Source organism: Canis lupus, chromosome 27, assembly GCF_011100685.1.
Source record: "Canis lupus familiaris isolate Mischka breed German Shepherd chromosome 27, alternate assembly UU_Cfam_GSD_1.0, whole genome shotgun sequence".
Taxonomy (NCBI): domain Eukaryota; kingdom Metazoa; phylum Chordata; class Mammalia; order Carnivora; family Canidae; genus Canis; species Canis lupus.
The window spans coordinates 31,956,933-31,977,004 of NC_049248.1; the positions used below are offsets into that span (position 1 = coordinate 31,956,933).

The 20,072-nt window shown below is 40.4% G+C and overlaps 1 protein-coding gene and 1 long non-coding RNA gene across 3 annotated transcripts in view; one reads left to right on the forward strand and one right to left on the reverse strand.

Annotated features, from left to right (window-relative positions):
- The window catches only part of CPNE8 (copine 8), a 321,061-nt gene extending 315,789 nt beyond the window's left edge, over positions 1 to 5,272 (reverse strand). For both annotated transcript variants that reach the window (XM_038577249.1, XM_038577248.1), the window contains exon 1: positions 5,063 to 5,272. In XM_038577249.1, coding sequence (XP_038433177.1) covers positions 5,063 to 5,199 — 137 coding nt within the window. In that variant the 5' untranslated portion in view covers positions 5,200 to 5,272. The remainder of the gene's footprint in view (positions 1 to 5,062) is intronic.
- A 152-nt stretch (positions 5,273 to 5,424) lies between these two features.
- LOC119866309 lies at positions 5,425 to 8,644 on the forward strand. The gene is made up of 4 exons (XR_005379657.1): positions 5,425 to 5,729; positions 5,996 to 6,096; positions 7,883 to 7,942; positions 8,586 to 8,644. It is a non-coding gene; the product is annotated as an uncharacterized LOC119866309 (long non-coding RNA).
- The last annotated feature ends 11,428 nt before the right edge of the window (positions 8,645 to 20,072 follow it).

Sequence of the window (20,072 nt, forward strand, 5' to 3'; positions counted from 1 at the left end):
ACAGAAAAAAGAAAGTCTTCAAGGTAAGAGAGAATAAGGAAGCGGAAAGAAACGTGAAAAGGAGAAGGCAAAGAGCATATAGAACTTCAGTTATCTTCCTGTTTTATTCACAATACAAGCTGTCACAACTTTTCATGGATTATGAAACCAGACAGCCTCACTTATTCCAAAAAGAGAAGCAAGACCACAACTGTGCTGACCTTGACACTGTCATTTCTAATAGTGAGAGTCCAACAGGAGCAAGCTTTTTCCTTTGTATAATCTTTTACAAAAAGCCTATCAACAGTAATGTGTATGCAAGCAATATATGCTTAACAATGAGCTCTCCAAAAAAATGGTGAAAGCATAGATGTGTGGGTTCATGTGTGAATAATTTGTTATAAATTTTACTGACATCAAGGATGTGTGGCTGAGCACACAACTTCTGGATAATAATAGTACATATATTTTTACCGTAAATTCCATAGAGCCAATTGATTCCCACAGAATGTCTTAAGTGCAGACAACAACAAAACAAGCCCTGATTTTTAGTGTTTTTTGCCAGTTTCCATGGTGTAAATATTCCCACCACGGCCAACTTCCATCTACCAACGTGACTTCACTGAACAGGAATTGAAGGGATGAGCAGTAGAACATGACTGCATAACACTGTCACCTTACTGATTAAAAAGACAGAGCACAGATGACAATAAAGATAAAATAATATTATTATATTAATATAGATAATATAGATTATAGTAAAATGTAGTAAAATAATTAGGAAGTGACAACTTTTGAGTATGATTTAACTTTGTTTTAAAAAGTAATCTATCTAAATTTAGGTTTATATAATTTAATTTTTAATAATTGCTTTATTTAACAACCGGTGCGCAAATTCCAGTCTCAAGCTCATTTAGGCCAGCTCCAGCACACCCCTGAAAAGTATTTCCTAATACCTGAGGAAGGCAGGTATTGCTACTTCAGATGGAGTAACTAGTCAGTCATTTCCTCATTAAACAGGTAACCAGTTTAATGTGTATTATCAGCACATGATAAATTTGTTAAAAGTCCAGATTCTTAGGTCCCAGTCCCAGAGATTTTGAGAGCAGATCTAGTATGGGGACCTAGAGGTCTGTGTTTTTTAATAGGCAAGCAACCCTCCCCATGCCAGATGATTTATTCAGCCCCCAGCATTTGTTGACTACATATTCTGTGCCAGGCTCAGAAAACATGGACATGAAAGAAACAAAACTTGCCCTCAAGGTGAAATCAGAGACCAAGAATTATAATCTAACCATAATACTGGTACAAACGAGCTGCTTTGGAAAAACAAAATCCACTTTGGGAGAAAGAGAAATTTTTGACCTGAGTCTTGAAGAAGAAGCACAAACTACTAAAAAAAAAAAGACAGGGGGAAGGGAGGAAGGGGTGGTTCAGGGCAGAGATTGGCACGTGTGTAGCGCCACAGGAAAAGAAGATTCAGTCCACTGGGATGACAACACATGCTTTGGGACTGTACCACTTACTTGTGTTTTGCAGCCACATTTATCTGTCATCAGTCTTAGCATATAAGAACATGTTAGACCATGTTCAGTCACAGTGTTCATGTGAGGAGTGGTGGTAAATTAGGCAAGAGTCATGGCCAGGTCAGGCGGGACTTTACAGAATGTCCAGCACAAAGTAGCTCCCATTGTGTGTTCTTCCTTCAATGTGAGTGTTAAAAGTTGCTTTTACCACCTTTATAAGATTACTGCTGTGAAAGAATTTACATGTGATGACTAACCTACAAAATCTAGAAATACAGAATGCTCTCACAGCTTTTTTCAATGGATAAACTACATTCTCAATCAGAGAAAATGACCAGGATAATGTGTTAGAAATAGTTCCCCAAACCAAAGTTCCAGGGAAATGGGTGATTACTACATATTATTTTTCCCATTGGTTTTACCTCATTCTAATTAACTTGTCTTCAGAATATAATGAGAATGTTGTAAATGTTATTTTATTTCCTCAAGTTGTACCATCTCAGCTACTGGCATTTTAATTAGGTAACCCAATTAACTTAAAAAAAAATCGATGAATTAACATAATGAAGAAAAATGAATGCTAGGAGAACGAAACGATGGGTTGAGGGGAAGTCGTAGAGTAGGAGCTTGTCTCTACATAAACAGCTAGAAAAGTAGACTTGTCACCCTAACACACCAAGCCTGTAGCCACCTCCATGTCTCTTCTCTATTGCAAACCATGCCCATCCATCCTGCCTCCCCTCAAGCCCCATCTCCTCTTTGTGGTACATTCTTAGCACCCCACTGCACAGTGATTCTCAGTGCATGAACCTCAACTTTGGATTCAGTCCTACATAATCGTGTGTTAGGTAATACTCATCTCTCAACCACACTTCACATTTTCAGAGAACTCCTCTTGCATTTGTCACGGAGTATGGCTTAATGCTAGGCATATAAAAGACATTAAACACTTGGTGAGTGAATAGACTAAATGATCTCCACGAATTATATTTAGCTTCAAGCTTCAATTGTTGATTTTCTCACCTCTCCCAAAATGAAGATGAAAACGTCATAAAGATTTTTAAAGGTCTCAGATTGGGGACAATGAAAGGAGGTTATCAAAAGGGATTCTATTCCTGAGTTGCTTTTTAAGTGTCAGCAAATCATCAGAGGTCTCTAACATAGAAAGGCAAGGGAATTCCTCATTCTGCTTGCCCACAGTAAGACAGGGGGGCCTACAATGAAGCCTTGTTGCTAACTGAAATTTTCCCTAAAACATCCTAGAATATAAACTCTTTATCCTACTCAAAGAAGAAAGAGAGAACAGGCTTCCCAAGGCTGACTATCCCGGTCTTCTTTACCAACTTACTAAAGTACAGAATTCCAACCTGAAGCATATATAATATATTTATTCCATAAATACTATGTCCAATATCACAATAGCTAACATTTCTTAACACTTTGTGTCCTACAATTGTGTGAGCACTTTTCAGACATCTTCTTATTAAACTCTGCTATCATTCTATATGACATAAATACCATAATCTTCCTCGTTTTAGAGAAGAGGAAGCTCAGCGTAAGTACAAACTCCAAGGTAACACAGAGCCAGAATCTGTAACTGGGTCCGTCACGCCAAAGCCCAAAGGACATCATCTATGTTTACAAGATTCAATTCCCAGCAATGTAAGTACTCTAAGTACTTGAGTTCTATTTCAGGACTTTATTTTTCTTAATTCGGAAAATTAAAAGTTAAAAAACAAGACAACAAATCAATGGTATGAAGAAAAGACTAGAACAAGGGAATGTCCCGTGTCCAAGATATCAAGTTTAAACAAACTGGCTTAAAGCCAATTAACTACAAGATTCCTAGCACACTTGGCGCAGGCGCACACATACACACACACACACACACACACACACACACACACAAAAGTGGTTAAATGTGGATCCCATTGGTAGAAAGACCAGGGAAGGCATAATTGATCCCCATCAGTCCTAAAGAGCTTTTGGGAAATTCAGATTTAATTTGTAACATTTTTATATTCATTCCAGGAACACGCCACATGGCATTCAAGCTTTGCAGCATGTTCAGCAGAGGAGAAGAACTCTAGAAAATGCTTTTATTGTAGGACTTTGGCCATGCAATATGTGTGGATAGTAAGGACCTCTCTTGAGCATCCAAAGGCAGCTTCAGAGAATAGAAAAAGGCCTAGAAATTAATGTCTGCAGAGAGTTTTCCATATAGCTTCACCTGTTCAATTGACAGGAAGAAATCTCAGGCAGCCCTTAAGGCAATGAACACTGGTAAGGCAAGAGCTCAAGCTTAGCTATCCTTATCAGCATTGTTTCCACAGTTTGAGGTCAGCCTGAAGAGGAAGCAAGCGATCAGAGGACATGGTTTCAGGGGTAGCTGAAGGCTGTCCCCTAATTAACACCTCTGCTGAGGTTGTCGGTGCTTGAATTTCCACACACCCAAAAAAAGAAAATTCCATTCCTTAGGCTGTAGACTCCGTCTTCTGAAAATGCAAAAATCGAATCCAACTGGGGTGACAGCATGGTCATTTCGGGGTTTCTTTACATCCAAGATTCCCCAGGTTCGTTTCTTTCAAGGCACATTTTGCTAAGGAAAGGAATGGGGGGGGGGGGTAGGGTGGCAATTCAGGGCACTGAGCGCGATCTTGGAGCAAGAGAGAGGAGAGTTCTCCGCTGGGACAGATCCAAGTGTGCAAACAAGGGAGTGGACTCCAGAGTCAGTATCATGCAAATTCTCCCTCTCCCGTGGCCCTTATCGATTTAGTAAGGTCCGCCCACCTCCTTTTCAAAATCTTGCGCGATATAGCAGTTACGCTGCCTTCTTTACAGGGAAACTGACCCAAACAACGTGAGGCAAAGGGGCTGAAATTTACAGACCTCGGGCAGACTGTCAGTTCTCAGGAGCGCTCAGGCTGGGGCTACTCGCAGGCAGCCAAGTCGTGACTTCCCAGATTTGGGGGGTAAGGCACGCAGTCGCCTGCAAAGGGGGCTGGAGCCGAGAGCTCTACCTATCAGAGGGAAGGCGAGAAGCCCGGAAGGGTAGAGGGAGGGGGGAAGGCCGGCGGGAAGGCTCCAGGAAGTGGGTGGGGAGGAGGCTGCGCGGGTGCGAGCCGACCGTGGAACCCCGGGCTTGCGCGCGCCGGGCCGAGGGAGTCCCGGGCCGCCGCGCGCCGCGGTCACCCGCGCCTTGGGCAGCGCCGGCCCTTGGATTCCCGCCAGCGCCCAACCACACAGCTCGGGGTTGGGACGAAACACGGGCTTGCAAAGTGGGCGGCGGCCGGGGTTCCCGCCGCTGAGTCACAGCCCAGCCGACAACTTTTACAGCGTTTCCCAGAAAGAAAATGCAAAGTCTCCGCTCCGCAGCCCAGCAGCCGCTCCGTGCCCCGGAGCTGGGGGCGCCTCTCACGGCTTCCCGGTCGCCCCGCAACTTCTCGCGCCGGCAAAGCCTCGGGGTCGCCCGAGCGTTCGCCCCCCCACCCCCCACCCCCCACCCCCGCAGGGCGCCCGGGCGAGCCGGAGGAGGGACGCGAGCGCGGCGCGCTCACCTGCAGGACACGGACACCTCCACCCGCGTGGCGGGGATGGCGGCGCTCAGCTGGTTCAGGTCCCCGATGCCCGCAGTGCTGGTGTAGCGGCTGTCCATCTCGGGCGGAGGCGCCGTGGACCCGGCCGGCGCCCACATCCAGAGCTCGGGCGACTGCGGGATCCGAGCCCAGCTCCCGACAGACGGGGCTGGGGCTCAGGGTGGAGGCGGAGGCAGGAGGGCGGAGGCAGCGCGCGGGGAGGGGAGGGGACGGGAGGGGAGGGCGGGGGAGCCGCGAGCCAGTCCCGGCCCAGGCCGAGGCTGCGGGGAAGTGGCGCGCGGGGCTCCCCGCTTCCCTGCCCCCCTTTCCCCCCCCCCCCGCCAGGCGGGCGACAGCCCCCCCCAGGCCCCCACCGTCTAGGACAGCCGGGCTCTGCGCGCCGCTGGGGGTATTTTGGGGGGGGGTTGTCTCCGCCTCTACACACCCCCTCCCGCCCCCTGGGCCTCGACTCCCCTCCTCCTGGCAATCAGGTGTGGACGGGAATGTCACGCAGTTCGCCCGCCCGGGCTGGAGCTGGAGGTGTGGGCGCCTCCGCGTGTTCCTAAGCCCCGCGGGCAGGTGCACCCCTCGTCGCCCCGCTGGTCCCCACCGCAGCCCACGGAGCGCCCTCCCACCTTGCCCTCGGCAGGTGAGCCGCGCTGGGGTGCGGGGGGCTCCTCTCCTGGACTGCCCTCTCCCTGGGACCATGGGACGCGAGGACGCCTCCAGGGTTGTGTGCGCGGTGGTAAAGGGACACATCAGTATCTGGGACAAGGCGGGCACAGGACGGACCCTAATGGGTGGGTGGGGGGTGGGGGTGCTATTCCGGATTTAGGAGGGCCACCTGGTTTCCCTCGGCCCTCAGTTCCTCGAAACACGGGGTCTAACTAACTGGGACGGTCGTCCTACGGTCAGGACTCTTCTGCGCCCCCCCCCCCCGTTTGCAAATGCGTGGAGGTCCTGAAACCCGGAGGTCACGGCCATGAACGCAGCTCGCGCACCCCGACTCCCTGCAGGTAAGATCCCAAAGAAACGGGGCGGACGGAAGCAGAGACAGGAGCCCGAGGGGGCCGGAGAGCCGGAGCGGCCAAAGCCCGGGGAGGTCCCGACCGGCGGCACCCCCACCCCCCCGCACCACGCAACCCCCCCCCCCGCACCCCCCCCAGCGCGCCTGCGGGTCCCCAGGCACCTGCCACCAGGCGGCGACGGAGAACGGGGCAGAGGCGTGGAGACGGGGGGGGGTGGGGGGGGCGCCTTCCCTAAGGCGCCCGCCCAGCTCTCACAGGAGCTGTGTCCCCCCCACCCCCTACCCCCTACCCCCCAAGAACCTGCCGCCCGCTCCTGACCTGGTAACCCACCTGCAGCCACCTGACTAGAGCATCCGCGGGGGTGCCCGGGAGGACGCGTGGGCAACTGCCTTGCTCTCGGGAGAGATCCTGCCCTCGGGACACTCTGGGTGTTCTTTCCAGGTCTCCCAGCCCACCCCCCTTGTCATCCCTTAAATCCAGAGGTTCTCTGTTTCTCTTTTTCTATCACTGATGAACCTGTAGTTTATTACTCTTTGGAAATATCCTGAAACCCCAGACATTTCTCTTCTGCTGCCCAAAATTGCTTTGGGGGATTAAACCTACATATATATATATTTTAAGGTAACTAGATTTTATTGCATAGAAACCTACTGAAGAAACAAAAGTTGAGGATTCTAAAATAGTAACTCCCGACATTTCTCTTCTGCTGCCCAAAATTAATTTGGGGGATTAAACCTACATATACATATATTTTAAGGTAACTAGATTTTATTGCATAGAAACCTACTGAAGAAATAAAAGTTGAGAACTTTAAAATAGTAACTCCCGACATTTCTCTTCTGCTGCCCAAAATTAATTTGGGGGATTAAACGTACATATATATGTTTTTTAAGGTAGCCAGATTTTATTTCATAGAAACCTACTGAAGAAATAAAAGTTGAGAACTTTAAAATAGTAACTCCAGACTTTTCTCTTCTGCTGCCCAAAATTAATTTGGGGCATTAAACCTACATATATATATTTTTTTAAGGTAGCCAGATTTTATTTCATAGAAATCTACTGAAGAAATAAAAGTTGAGAACTTTAAAATAGTAACTCCAGACTTTTCTCTTCTGCTGCCCAAAATTAATTTGGGGCATTAAACCTACATATATATATTTTTAAGGTAGCCAGATTTTATTTCATAGAAACCTACTGAAGAAATAAAAGTTGAGGACTTTGAAATCTTTATATCATTATAGATAAGTTTGCATTTTCTGTAATGTTATATGAAATCATATAACACGTACTTTTTGTGTGGCGTCTTCCACTAAGCAAAATTCTTTTGAGGTTTATCCCCACATTGTGGAGTGCATCAGTAGTGCATTTCTTTTTCGTTGTTGACTAGTATTCCATTGTACACATGTGCCACAAATTGTTAGTGGACATTTTAGTTTCTTCCCAGTTTGAACTATTACGAATAAAACTGCTGTGAACATTTATGCCCAAGCCTTTATGTGGACATATGCTTTCATTACTTTTGGGTAAATACCGAGAAGTAGAATAGCTGAGCCAAAAGGAGTGTGAAGGTTTAACTTTTTAAGAAACTGCTAAACTGTTTTCCAAGATAGTTCTACTATTTTCCATTCCCACAGCATTATATGAGTTTCAGTTGCTTCATATCCTTATCAATACTTGTTAAAAAAAATACTTATTGTTGTTACTCTTTGAAATTTTAGCCAATTGAAATAGGTGTGTTAGAGTAGGTTAATGACTAATGATGTTGTCATTATAGGTCTCTGTGGATTGATGACTTGTTTTTATGTGCTTATTTGCTACCTGGATATCTTCTTGGGTAAAGTGTCCATTCAAATCTTTTGCCCATTTTTATTGGGTTATTAGTTTTATTATTCCTGAGTTTTGAGAGGTCTTTAAATATTCTGTATACAAATCCTTTATCACATACAATTTACAAAATAAATTCTGTCAGCCTGTGGCTTATCTTTTCATTTTCTTAACAGTCTATCAAAGAGTAGAAATTTATAATTCTGATGAATCTAGTTATTCAACTTTATCTATTATTGATTATAATGTTGGTGTTGAATCAAAGAAATCTTTGCCCAATCTGAGATCACAAAAATGATCTTAAACGTTTTCTTCTAGAAGTTTTTAACTTTCAGGTTTTGCATTTAAACCTGTGATTAATTTGAGGGTTTTTTTTTTTAATCAAAATTCTCTTTTTTGCACATCAATATCAAATTGTTCTGGCACCTTTGTTAAAAAGACAAATCTTTCTCTATTGACTTGTCTTTGCACTTTTATCAAAAATCAATTTATCATAAACGAGTCCATTTCTTAACTCTATCCTACTCCATTGATCTATTTATGTTTCTTTAAACCAATTCCACAGTCTTAATCACTGCAGCTTTTATAATATCTTGTGAAATCAGGTAGTATAACTTCACCAACTTCGATCTTTTTAAAAATTCTTTTGTCAGGGACTCCTGGGTGGCTCAACAGTTGAGCATCTGACTTTGGCTCAGGGCATGATTCCGGGTCCAGGGATCGAGTCCCACATCAGGCTCCCTGTGAGAACCCTGCTTCTCCTTCTGTGTCTCTGCCTCTCTCTCTGTTTCTCTCATAAATAAATAAATGTTTTTAAAAAATTATTTTGTCATTTTTGTTTCTTTGCATTTCCACGTAAATTTTAGAATCGGCTGAGCAATGTCTACCCAAAAAATATTATCAAGACTTTGATTAGGATTGTATGGCTTCTATAGACCACTTAAAGAAGAGTGAAAAATTAGTCTTCTGATCCATGAACATTTTACATCTGTCCATTTATTTAGATTTTCTTTAATGTCGATCAGTAATGGATTCGTGTCCTTAAAAGAGAAAGATGTGGAGACACACAGCCACACAGGGAAGAAAGCCATGTAAAGACAGAGACAAAGATTGGAATTATGCTACCACAAAGCAAAGAATGCCAAGGGTTGTTGGTAACCACCAGAGACTACACAAGTTGGGTAAGAAATCTTCCCTAGAGCCTTTGGGTAGAGCGTGGTCCTGCCAACACCTTGATCCCAAAACCATGAGAGAATAAATTTCTGTTGTATTAACCCAACCAACTTGTGGCAATTTTTTACAGCAGCCCTAAGAAAACCAATGCATCATTATAACACTATTTCAATTTTGCTGATTTTTTTCAAGTTCAGTACTTGGAAATTCATCCCATTGAAGCAAGCTTTAAATGACACAATTTTTAAAGTATATTCAAACTTTTTGTTAATATAGTCAGCACGGTACTTAAAGAACTTCAACTTAAAAAATATTTTTAATGACCTAATAAACATCCTGAAATATGGCATGTCTATTTCCTTAAACTTTTATTTTGGAGAATTTTTAATAAAAAGTTTATACTTATTGAAGTGTATTTAAATAATATGAATGACTTCAGAATTGCTAAAAGCCAAAAGTAAATTTCATTTACTAAAATTTGTGAGAGGCCATTACTCACCAAGTTAGTGATTTAGTAAACATTAGTTGCATGTTTACTGTGTGCTAGGCACTGAGCTACATCTAGGACGTAAAGCTCCTTCTGGCAAGGAGATGCATGACTGCATAGAGATATTACTGAATGAATCATCAAATTCTTTTCATTTCTGGGATTTTATTATTCCACAAAATTAGAGAAGACTTCAGTTTGTAAATTAAGTTGTCATTGTACCTTATTTTTAAGAAGCATTTACTTATAAAATAGCATTAAAAGAATCACCTAGCCTGAAAGAGTGTATTTTCATAATAATAAGACAAAGTTAATTTACTTCATCTGGCAAGTGGCATATCAGCTCATGCAGAAGTCCAAAACAAACTGGACCAGGCAGTTCTAGAGACTGTGACTACATCAGTGGAGAATTTGCTCTATCAGACCCAACAACTATTGCACCTTAGGATAAGTCAGAAATACCAGCATTAATGTGGTGCCTGGGTGGCTCAGTTGGTTAAGCATCTGATTTTTGATTTGGGCTCAAGTCATGATCTCAGAGTCATGGGGTCAAGTCCCACTTTGGGCTCTTGTCTTTCTCCTTCTACTCCTCCCCGCACTATGCACACTCTCTCAAATAAATAAATAAAATATTTTAAAAAGAAAAAAAAAATACCAGCATTACCACGTACTCCCTTTCAAAATGTCATTGGGAAATTGAAGAAAATAGATAGCTATGTCATGACTTAACCCTTCTGGATAGCTGTATAGTCACTTTGGCCACTTGACCTGCTCTATGAAAGTAGGGCTTAAAAATTAAACATATAATAGCAAAGAATCAACTAACTGTTTAATTATGGAAAAATGGAAGCTCGGGGAAGACATTATGATGAGTGGCCAAAATGTGTTCTCTGAGTATTTACCTTTTCTCTGACTTGCTAACCATTTGAAGATGATTTACTCAAAATGATTCAAATCTACAGATAATTCAAATCATTTCAGACATTAAAACAATATTACCAACTTTAGTTTGAAGTTACCTTTGTGACTAAAGATCAGTATTTCACCAGTCCTATAAATACCACTTTTTCGCTGGTTAAGGCACATAGAAAGATAACAGTTTTTAAAATCTTACAAATAATAGAAAATTAAGGTATGTCATAAATAAGTGTCTAGGAACATTAAACACAATATTTCAATCAAGTAACACCTTTGTAAGGGATTTTGGATAATTACTTAGGAAAACGTATTCTCAAGCAAAAGAAAATTTTTTAAGATTTTATTTATTTATTTATTTATTTATTTATTTATTTATTTATTAGAGAGAGAGAGAGAGAGAACATGCACAAGGGGAGGAGGGGCAAAGGAAGAAAGAGAAGCGGACTCCCTGGGATGAGGGACTCAATCCCAGAACCCTGAAGGCGAATAAATGCTTAACCAACTGAGCCACCCAGGTGCCCCTGAAGCAAGTAATTTCCTCACATTTGATAAATAAATTTTACACTCAAGAGAGCATTTAGAATACAGGAAACTTTCAATTTCAGAATTTCACAGTTAATATTTAAACATACAGTGGAACATATTTAAGTTTTTGTGTTGAAAGTCTCAGGTTGGTTTGAATAACATTTGGTGTTCCATTATCACAAAGTAACTTGACTCCTACATTGCCTAGTCCTTAAAGAGATGCCCTAAACTTGGGGTGAGGGGAGGGGTGGATCAGGAAAGTGATCACACTAGGGTTAGCTATCTTACTATGATTAAATGATAATATTTCAGTTATTTATTGCTGTGTAACAAGCCAGTCCAAAACTCAACTCAAAACAACAGCAGTTATACTAGTTTTCTTGATTCTGTGGGTCAGCAATTAGGGTAGCCTCAGCCGGGCAGTTCTGCTCCATGTAGTGTCAATTTGGGTCATGCACATAGGCTGCATTCAGCTAGAGGCTAGCTGGCCTGGAAAATCCAAGAAGCCTTCATTACCACGTCTGGCAGCTCAGTGCCCTTCCTAAAAGTGGATGCTCTGTGGTTTCTCCTCATTCAGTAGTCTAGCCCAAACTGCACAGCATGGTGACTGGCTTTCCTACAGCCAAAGTGGAAGCTGCCAGAACTCTAAAAGGCTAGGTCTGGAACTGGCACAGTGTCACTTGCACTGGTTTCTATTTGCCAAAGCAAGTCATAAGGCCACCCCAGATTCATAGGGGCAGGGAGGTAGCTGAGTGATGTAAAGGGTAGAGCAGCATGAACATATTTGGAAGGAAGGAATAGACAGCAGTCATCTTTGGGGACTACCCATGAGAAATAGTCAATACAGGGAAGGCTTAAATGATCATAGATCTCTCATTTAAAAAAAAATAATAAAAGCCAAAATAAAAGCTATTTAATTTTTTTTACCACTTTAAATTTGTTTTGATTGAAAAAAATAAATACAAGGAACCAAAAATCTCATAACATACCTTGTGATGAACAGGATCACAGTAGTAAGCAAGGATTTGTCTTCAAGAATGCCTTTGAGGGGGCAGCCCGGTGGCCCAGTGGTTTAGCGCTGCCTTCGGCCCAGGGTGTGATCCTGGAGACCCCAGATCGAGTCCCACGTCGGGCTCCCTGCATGGAGCCTGCTTCTCCCTCTGCCTGCGTCTCTGCCTCTCTCTCTCTCTGTGTGTGTCTGTCATGAATAAATAAATAAATAAATATTTAAAAACAAAAACAAAACAACAACAAAAAAAGAATGCCTTTGAGGAACACCTGGGTGGCTCAGTCAGTTAAACATCCAACTCTTAATTTCAGCTCAGGTCTTGATCTCAGGATTGGTTTTAGGATTGTGAGATCCAGGATTGTGCATAAGGTTCCACACTGGGCAGAGAGCTTGCTTAAAATTCTTTCTCCCTCTGCTCCTTTCCTGCCTTTCTCTCTCCCTCTCTGAAGAAAAAAAAAAAAATGCCTTTGCTAACTATGTACTAAACAAGAGAGGAAGAAATATTGGAAATATAGAGAATATGTTCCCTGCTTTCAAGTATCCATGTTTAATGTGAGATCAGCATCAACTCATCACATCAATAAAAAATATGAAAGAGCAAGAAATAAGTACTGACTTGTTATGAAGTCATGTGGTATAGGCCAATGTGACTGATGCTCCAGGGGGGACATATTAATGAGAAAGAATAACCATTAAAACTTCCCTGAAAAAATGGGACTCGAAAAGAAGACAGAGCAGTATAGGTGAGGGTAGAAATATAAGCAACTCTAGAAGTAAAAAGAAATAAAAATTGCATATGTTTGTAGAGTAGTGAGAAGACCCAACACACCAGAAAGGAAGCATGCAAATTTAGATAGAGTGAGGTTATCTTAAAAGAACTTGTAATTAGAAGATACATAAAGGATAGGAAGCTAAAGTTACCTAAACCTGTCCTGTCCAATAGAGTAGCCTCAAATTACAAGTGGCTGTTTAAATTTAAGTTACTAATTTAAGTTAACTAATATTTATTAAATAAAATTTAAAATACAGTTCCTCAGTTGTGTTAGTTATACTTCAAAAGCTCAATGGCCACATACAGCTAGTGGCTACCCTATAGGTTAGCACAAATTATAGAACATTCCCTTCACAGTCTAGAGGTCTATCAGACAGTGCTGACAACCTGTTATACTTCCTAATATTTCTGAAATCTACTCAACTTTCATTTTCCTTCTGCTATTATCAGTAGTTCAGTTTACTATCCTCTTTTACCTAGGATAATGCAACACTCTCTTACCTTGTCTCCCTGTTTCCAGTCATGTCCCATTCTAATGCTAAAATGCACTTTATAAAACATTAAGCTGGTCTTTTGTAAGTCCTATTGAAATGACTTATGCCATTCTCTTTGCCTGGAATATTTCTCTGTGCCTCTTTCCCTAGCTCACAGTTAGTCTTAAGGTCCCAAGTTATTTTTTTTTAAGATTTTATTTATTTATTCATGAGAGACACAGAGAGAGGGGCAGAAACATAGGCAGAGGGAGAACCAGACTTCTGCAGGAAGCCAGATGCAGGACTCCATCCCAAGACCCTGGGATCACAACCTGAGCCAAAGGGAGATGCTCAACTACTGAGCCATCTAGCCATCCCAAGGTCCCAAGTTAGATACCACCTCCTCACCAGGCCTTCTCAAAGACCTCTGAGTCTCCATATTCTTATCTTTAAAATGATACTTTCATTTATGTTACATGATTGGTGATGTATTTAATAATGTATTAAAGGTAATGGTAACGTATTTAATATAAAGGTAAAGGTAAGGTATTTTTAATGTAGTGCTTAGCACTCAAAATGAAACTAGTGATAATGCTTGTGGTGATGGTAATAATTTGGTAATGATGATTTTAAGCTCTCTAGTTCTATTTTTCTCTTGTAGGCTACCCAGAGCAGCATTCCAAGAAGTGCCACCTATCTGTCAAGTAATCATTTAAAAGTATTTACATAGCTCATATGACTAACCAGGATCCATATTCACTACAATTCAATCACATGGCCTTTCCTTTTTTTTTTTTTAAGATTTTTTTACTTATTTATTCATGAGTGACAGAGAGACACAGAGAGAGAGAGAGAGGGAGAGAGGGAGAGAGGCAGAGACACAGGCAGAGGAAGAAACAGGCTCCATGCAGAAGCCTGACTGCATCAAGTGGGACTTGATTCTGGGACTTCAGGATCGTCCTGAAGTTGTCCTGGGCCGAAGGCAGGTGCTAAACCACTGAGCCACCCAGGGATCCCCCACATGGCCTTTGCTAACCATTCTAACTCACGATGCTCGTCTTCTCCTTGAAATTTTTATTATATATACACCTATATCTTCTTAACTTCATCCTTACCTGGTCAAACTCTGATTCATCCCTCATGGTCTATCTAAAATGTCACTTCCTCATGGAAGTATCCTGTAAATATCTTTGCATTGCTTTTAAATAACTATCCTAGGAGAAACTGGGTGGCTCAATTGGTTGAGCATCAACTCTTGATTTTGGCTCAGGTCATGATCTCATGGGTCACAAGATGGAGCCCTGCATTGGGCTCTGCACTCAGCCTAGAGATTCTCTCCCTCCACCCCTCTGCCCTGCTTTCTTTCTGTCTCTCAAATAAATAAATCTTAAAATAAATAGGTATATAAGTATATATACATATATATTTACATATATACATATATATTTACATATATATTTACATATATATATTCTAGTAGGACTTTATGCACAGAGAACAAAGATGAAATTCTAAGATTAAGATTCTTTTACATAGTAAGGAAATTGGTAGTCTACATTTCTTCTGGAGTTACAGGTGTTCATGTGAATATGATTATCCAATGATATCCATGTAACATTGAGAACTCTCATAAAATAAACCTTACACACTTTGCAATGCAGATATGTTTATTTATTTATTTATTTTTTTACAGATATGTTTAAAGGAAGTCTTTTATGTTAAAGGGAAATTTTGAATTTTACAAGGACATATTTACTGAACACAGAGGTCTTACCTTTTATAAATGTTTCAACCTCCAAATTTAAAGTTTCTTCCAAGAAGCTTTTCACTAAATCCACTAATTCAGAGATTTTGATTTTTCAAGGCCACATGAGGAAATCCATTTGTAAGAATGGATCAGGAAGGGCAACCCTAAAGGATTCTGAAACTTATCAAAAGAATATAGGGAAGGAAACTTTCTTATAAAGCCTGAAATGTTTTGCTCTTAAAGGAGCTTCTCCAAATGCCCCAAGTAGGCTAAGAAATAGAACCTTTTACCTTTAACTATCACAATTAGAATAATTGTGTGGCAACTTGCTCCATACCTATTTCCCCTGCTAGATTTTGAGCTTCAAAAGTACAAGTACCCATCTACCTTCTCCAATGAGTATCTCCTGCATCCAGCATGCAGACTTATGTAAGGCGGGTTCTGTGTGGCCATGACTATTGAAAAGAGTCTACATTTGCTTTGATGTACTGAGTTAAGGTGAGAGCTAGGCACTCAGATGGGATAACCAACAGGCATTTAGTTAGGGCTTTGGTGAGGGGACAGGGTTGTCAGGTTGGAATCAATAGCTTAGAGTTAGCAGTTGAAGCCAAGCACTTGAGTGAACACTCCCAGAAAAAAGGAAAGAGAATAAAAATAAGATCAAGTCTGATGAGTCTTTGTCCTGTGGAAAGGTGTACAAAAACAAAGGTCTCACTAAAGGAACTGGTAGGGAAGAACCACTTGGACAAATAGGGAGAAAGGCCCCAGGATACTAAGGACAAGAAAGCAGAGGTTTTTATGGAGAAAGAGGCCAATGGATCACTGTAGCAGATGCTGCAGAGGCCACATCACTGCCTTGTTTTGTGGTCTCTGGGGGTTGAGTCACTCTCTTGGACAATTACCAACATTACAGAAGCCTATAAAGATTTTCAGTTATCATTCCAAGTCTGTCTTTCAGATTCTTCTGCTGAAATGTCCCTGGCACGTCACTCCTAGCCCCACTTTACTACCTTGAGCCTGAAGCTCACCCTACTCCAAGAGACATCAGTGCAGAAAACAGGCCTCCAGAAAGCAGCTTCTTCACACAGGAACAACCCCTGCTGGCATTTCTATGGCCATGATGTATGAGCAACTAATGCCTCATTCCAAAGCTGATTTAGATCGCTCCTTGGACAGGGTAGATAAGTATTAATTAGTATGTGGTCAGAGTCTACTCTGGTTTCTTTCCTGCCTGGACAATTAAAATGTGCAACCATGCAAAAAAACAAAAGTTTTGTTGGAAACTAGAGAGACATACACAGAGAAAAGAATATAAATCTTGAGTATTTAATAACTTGGTAACATTAACATTCTTCTGGGATAACCTAAACTTTTGGTATATTTGAAAATAGCTATTTGAATGCAAAAATGCTGAAATTTATCAGGTCCTAACTGTCCAAGAGATTTGGGCAGAACTTTGTAACTCATGAAACTGTTTTTCATAACCATGATAATTGCTGTTAAATTTACCATGATTTGTCACAGTAGATGGGGTATTTTCAATTCAGGCTCAAATAATTAAATCATTGTTTCTCAAGTGAGTCCCTTAGAATGTTGTTGGGTTTATAGAAATAAATTGAATTTTGGCAGGGGGTGAGGTAAAGGGGTGGGGGATTGTTTTTGTTTTTCTGGTTTTTAGATGTTGAGGAAAAGTTTTCACAGTCACCGAGAAAAATAACTTTGGTTTAGAAGAAAGGACTTTAGTTATTTATTCTAACAGAATCTGTTGAGGTTTAGTATCTGCTTTAATAAAAGGCCAATTTATGGCATTTATTAAGCTCTCCTTTAGTTAAAATTCATCCACCAATAGCTGTCCAAGGAACAATTTTCTTTAAGTTTCAATATCATAAATCTTCCTATTTTTGCCTGTTGATGTTGAGGGACCAAACCACCATAATATGATACTTTTGCTAAATAGTACTGATGTTGCCAATGAAAGCTACTCTAGGAAATTCTTCTGTTGAAGACAGAATGTTTTCTTGACTGAAGCCAAATTTTTGTATTTTGTGGTCTTGTTTTGCAAAAAGAGACAGTAAAAGAAAATAAAACATTTGGTCTATTTAAGTCAAAACAGCTTATTTACATGGCCTCACCATGTCTCTGGACTTTTCAAATGCTGATCTAGTCAGTGTATGTTACTAAAAATTATCTTGATGAATTAGGAGACTTAAAGTTCCATATTTGACTCAGCAATAGTTTTCAAATGAAGTAGCATGAGATTTTCTTTTAAAACACTATTTTAGGGACGTCTTGGTGGTTCAGTGGTTGAGCATCTACCTTCAGCTCAAGACGTGATCCAAGGGTCCAGGGATCGAATCCCGCATCAGGTTCCCCACAGGGAGCCTACTACTTCCTCTGCCTATGTCTCTGTCTCTTTCTCTGTGTGTCTCTCATGAATAAATAAATTAAATATTTGAAAACAAAAACAAAACACTATTTTATTGTGTTAAAAATTCAGCATTTTTTACAAACTCAGTGTTCATATGTTATACTCTCAAAAAGTATTTTTAAAAGCAGTCAAAATTCAACACTTTAATTTCCAGAAACAAAAAAGGAAAAATGGTCAGCAACCCAATGGAAAATAAAGAACAAAGGAAATAGTTCATAGAAATGAAGTGCAAACAGCTCTAAAATATATGATATGGAGGCACCTGGCTGGCTCAGTCAGTAGAGCATGTGACTCTTGATCTCAAGGTTGTGAGTTTGGCATTGGGTGGAGACATTACTTTAAAAAATAAAAGTAATTAAAGTATATGAAATGATGCTCAATCTCACTTATAATTTTAAAAAGTAATTTAGCAGTAGATGCAGATACTACTTTTCCTAGGAGATAAGTGTTATATGAGATAAGTGTTGTAAGAGACACCCTCATACATTGCTGCTAGAAGTATAAAATGGTATACCCTTACAAAGAAAAATCTAGTAATATTTATCAAAGTTATAAACAGTTTAGTTGGATATCCAAGTTTCACCCATATCTTATACCATAAACAAACTATATACAAAAATGAAGTTTAACCCATAACTTAAACTATATACAAAAATTTACCCCAAATGTGTATAAACCTTAATGTAAAAACTAAAATTATAAAACTTATCAAAGAAAGTATAGGAGAAAATAAAAAGGAAGTATAGGAGAAAAATTTTATGACCTTGGGTTAGGCAAAGAGTTCATGCATATGAGACCAAAAGCATGATTCAGGTAAGAACAAATTGATACATTGGACTTCATCAAAATTTAAAAATTCTATTTCTTAAAAAAATATTGTGCAGAAAATAAAAAGACAAAGCACCTGCTATAGGAAATATTTTGCAAAATGCATACCTGACCAGTAACTTGTATCCAGCACATATAAAGAATATTCAAAGGGTAACTGGGTGGCTCTGTCAATTAACTGTCTGACTCTTGATTTCAGCTCAGGTCATGATCTTTGGGTTGTGAGATCAACCCACATCAGGCTCCAGCTGGGCATGGAGACTGCTTAAGATTCTCTTCTCTCTCTCTTCCCCTGCTCCTCCTTCTCCGCCTCCCTCCCTTTCTTTCTTTCGATTTTTTAAAAATATTTTATTTATTTATGCATGAGAGACATAGAGAGAGAGAAAGGCAGAGACACAGGTAGAGGGAGAAGCAGGCTCCATGCAGGGAGCTGGACGTGGGACTCCATCCCAGGTATCCAGGATCCCGCCCTGGGCTGAAGGTGGTGCTAAACCGCTGAGCCATGCGGGCTGCCCTCCCCCTCCCTTTCTAAAGAAAAAAAGAAAAGAATACTCAAAACTCAATAAGGAAACTAGTACCTTTACCAAAGAAGATCTACAAATAGCAAATAAATACATGAAAAAATGTTCCACATCATTAATTATTAGAAAAGTATAGATTAAAACCACAGTGAAACAGCACTACATACTTATTAGGATGGCTAAAATTAAAGAGATTGAGCATAACAAATGTTGACAAAGGTCTAGAGCACCTGGAGCTCTCATATACTGCTGGGGGGTAAATGATGCAGCCACTTTGGAAAACAGTTTGGCAGTTTCTTAAAAGTTAAACAAACATTGACCATATGATCCAGCTATTTTACTAGTAGGTATTTTCCCAGGATAAATAAAGCATGTATCAATATAAAGATGTATATGTGACAATTCATACCAGTTTCACCTGTAAGAGCCAAAAATCAGAAACAAAAGATGGATGGATGAACAAATTATGATATATCCACACAATAAAATACTAGTCAACATAAGTGGAATGAACAAACACACCTTGTTTTCCATTTCAGATCTCACTTAGGAGCTCTTCTCTTATCCATAAGACTTATTTTCAGTCTAAGAAGAATGATTTTCAATGGTCCATTGAATATGCAATTCTCGTGCAAGTATTTCTATAATTATCCTGTTTCAGTTATAATATAGTCTTTCATTGTATTGCCATATCTGTTTTAATAATTTTTGTTACAGAAAATTATGCTAGTGTCATTCTTAAAATTCGAAAGTTTTTATTTCAAATTGCTCATAGGATGGAAATCCTTTCTCCCAAGTAGTTTTTACTTTAATTGTGCTCTGGATTTTGGGGAATGTTTTGGAATTTTGGTCTGTTTGGAATTTCGTTCTGCTTCCTTCTGTTTGAATATCATAAATTATTGGTGCCACACTATGCCACAGGAATTTCAGTGGCCTGTATTTTGAGTGTAGTAGTAGTTCTCCATAGTGTAGAGAGTAATAATGCTATGATTCCTACTCATTCTATCTGGTATTTATAGAGTTGTAAAGCTTTATGTATCTCTATTAGAAATGTTTTAAATTAGTATAAGTAAACTCACGCTTATCCTAATGTCAACAGACATTCAACAAAGATTACATCTAATTTGTATATCAGTTGATTCCGTGTGTACTTTGGTATGACTTACCTTTCTCAGGGTGACATGAAAAACATTTTCCATTAAATCTTATATTCCCGTTTATGGTGGTAGTCATGGTATGTGTTTATTTTAAGAAGCATT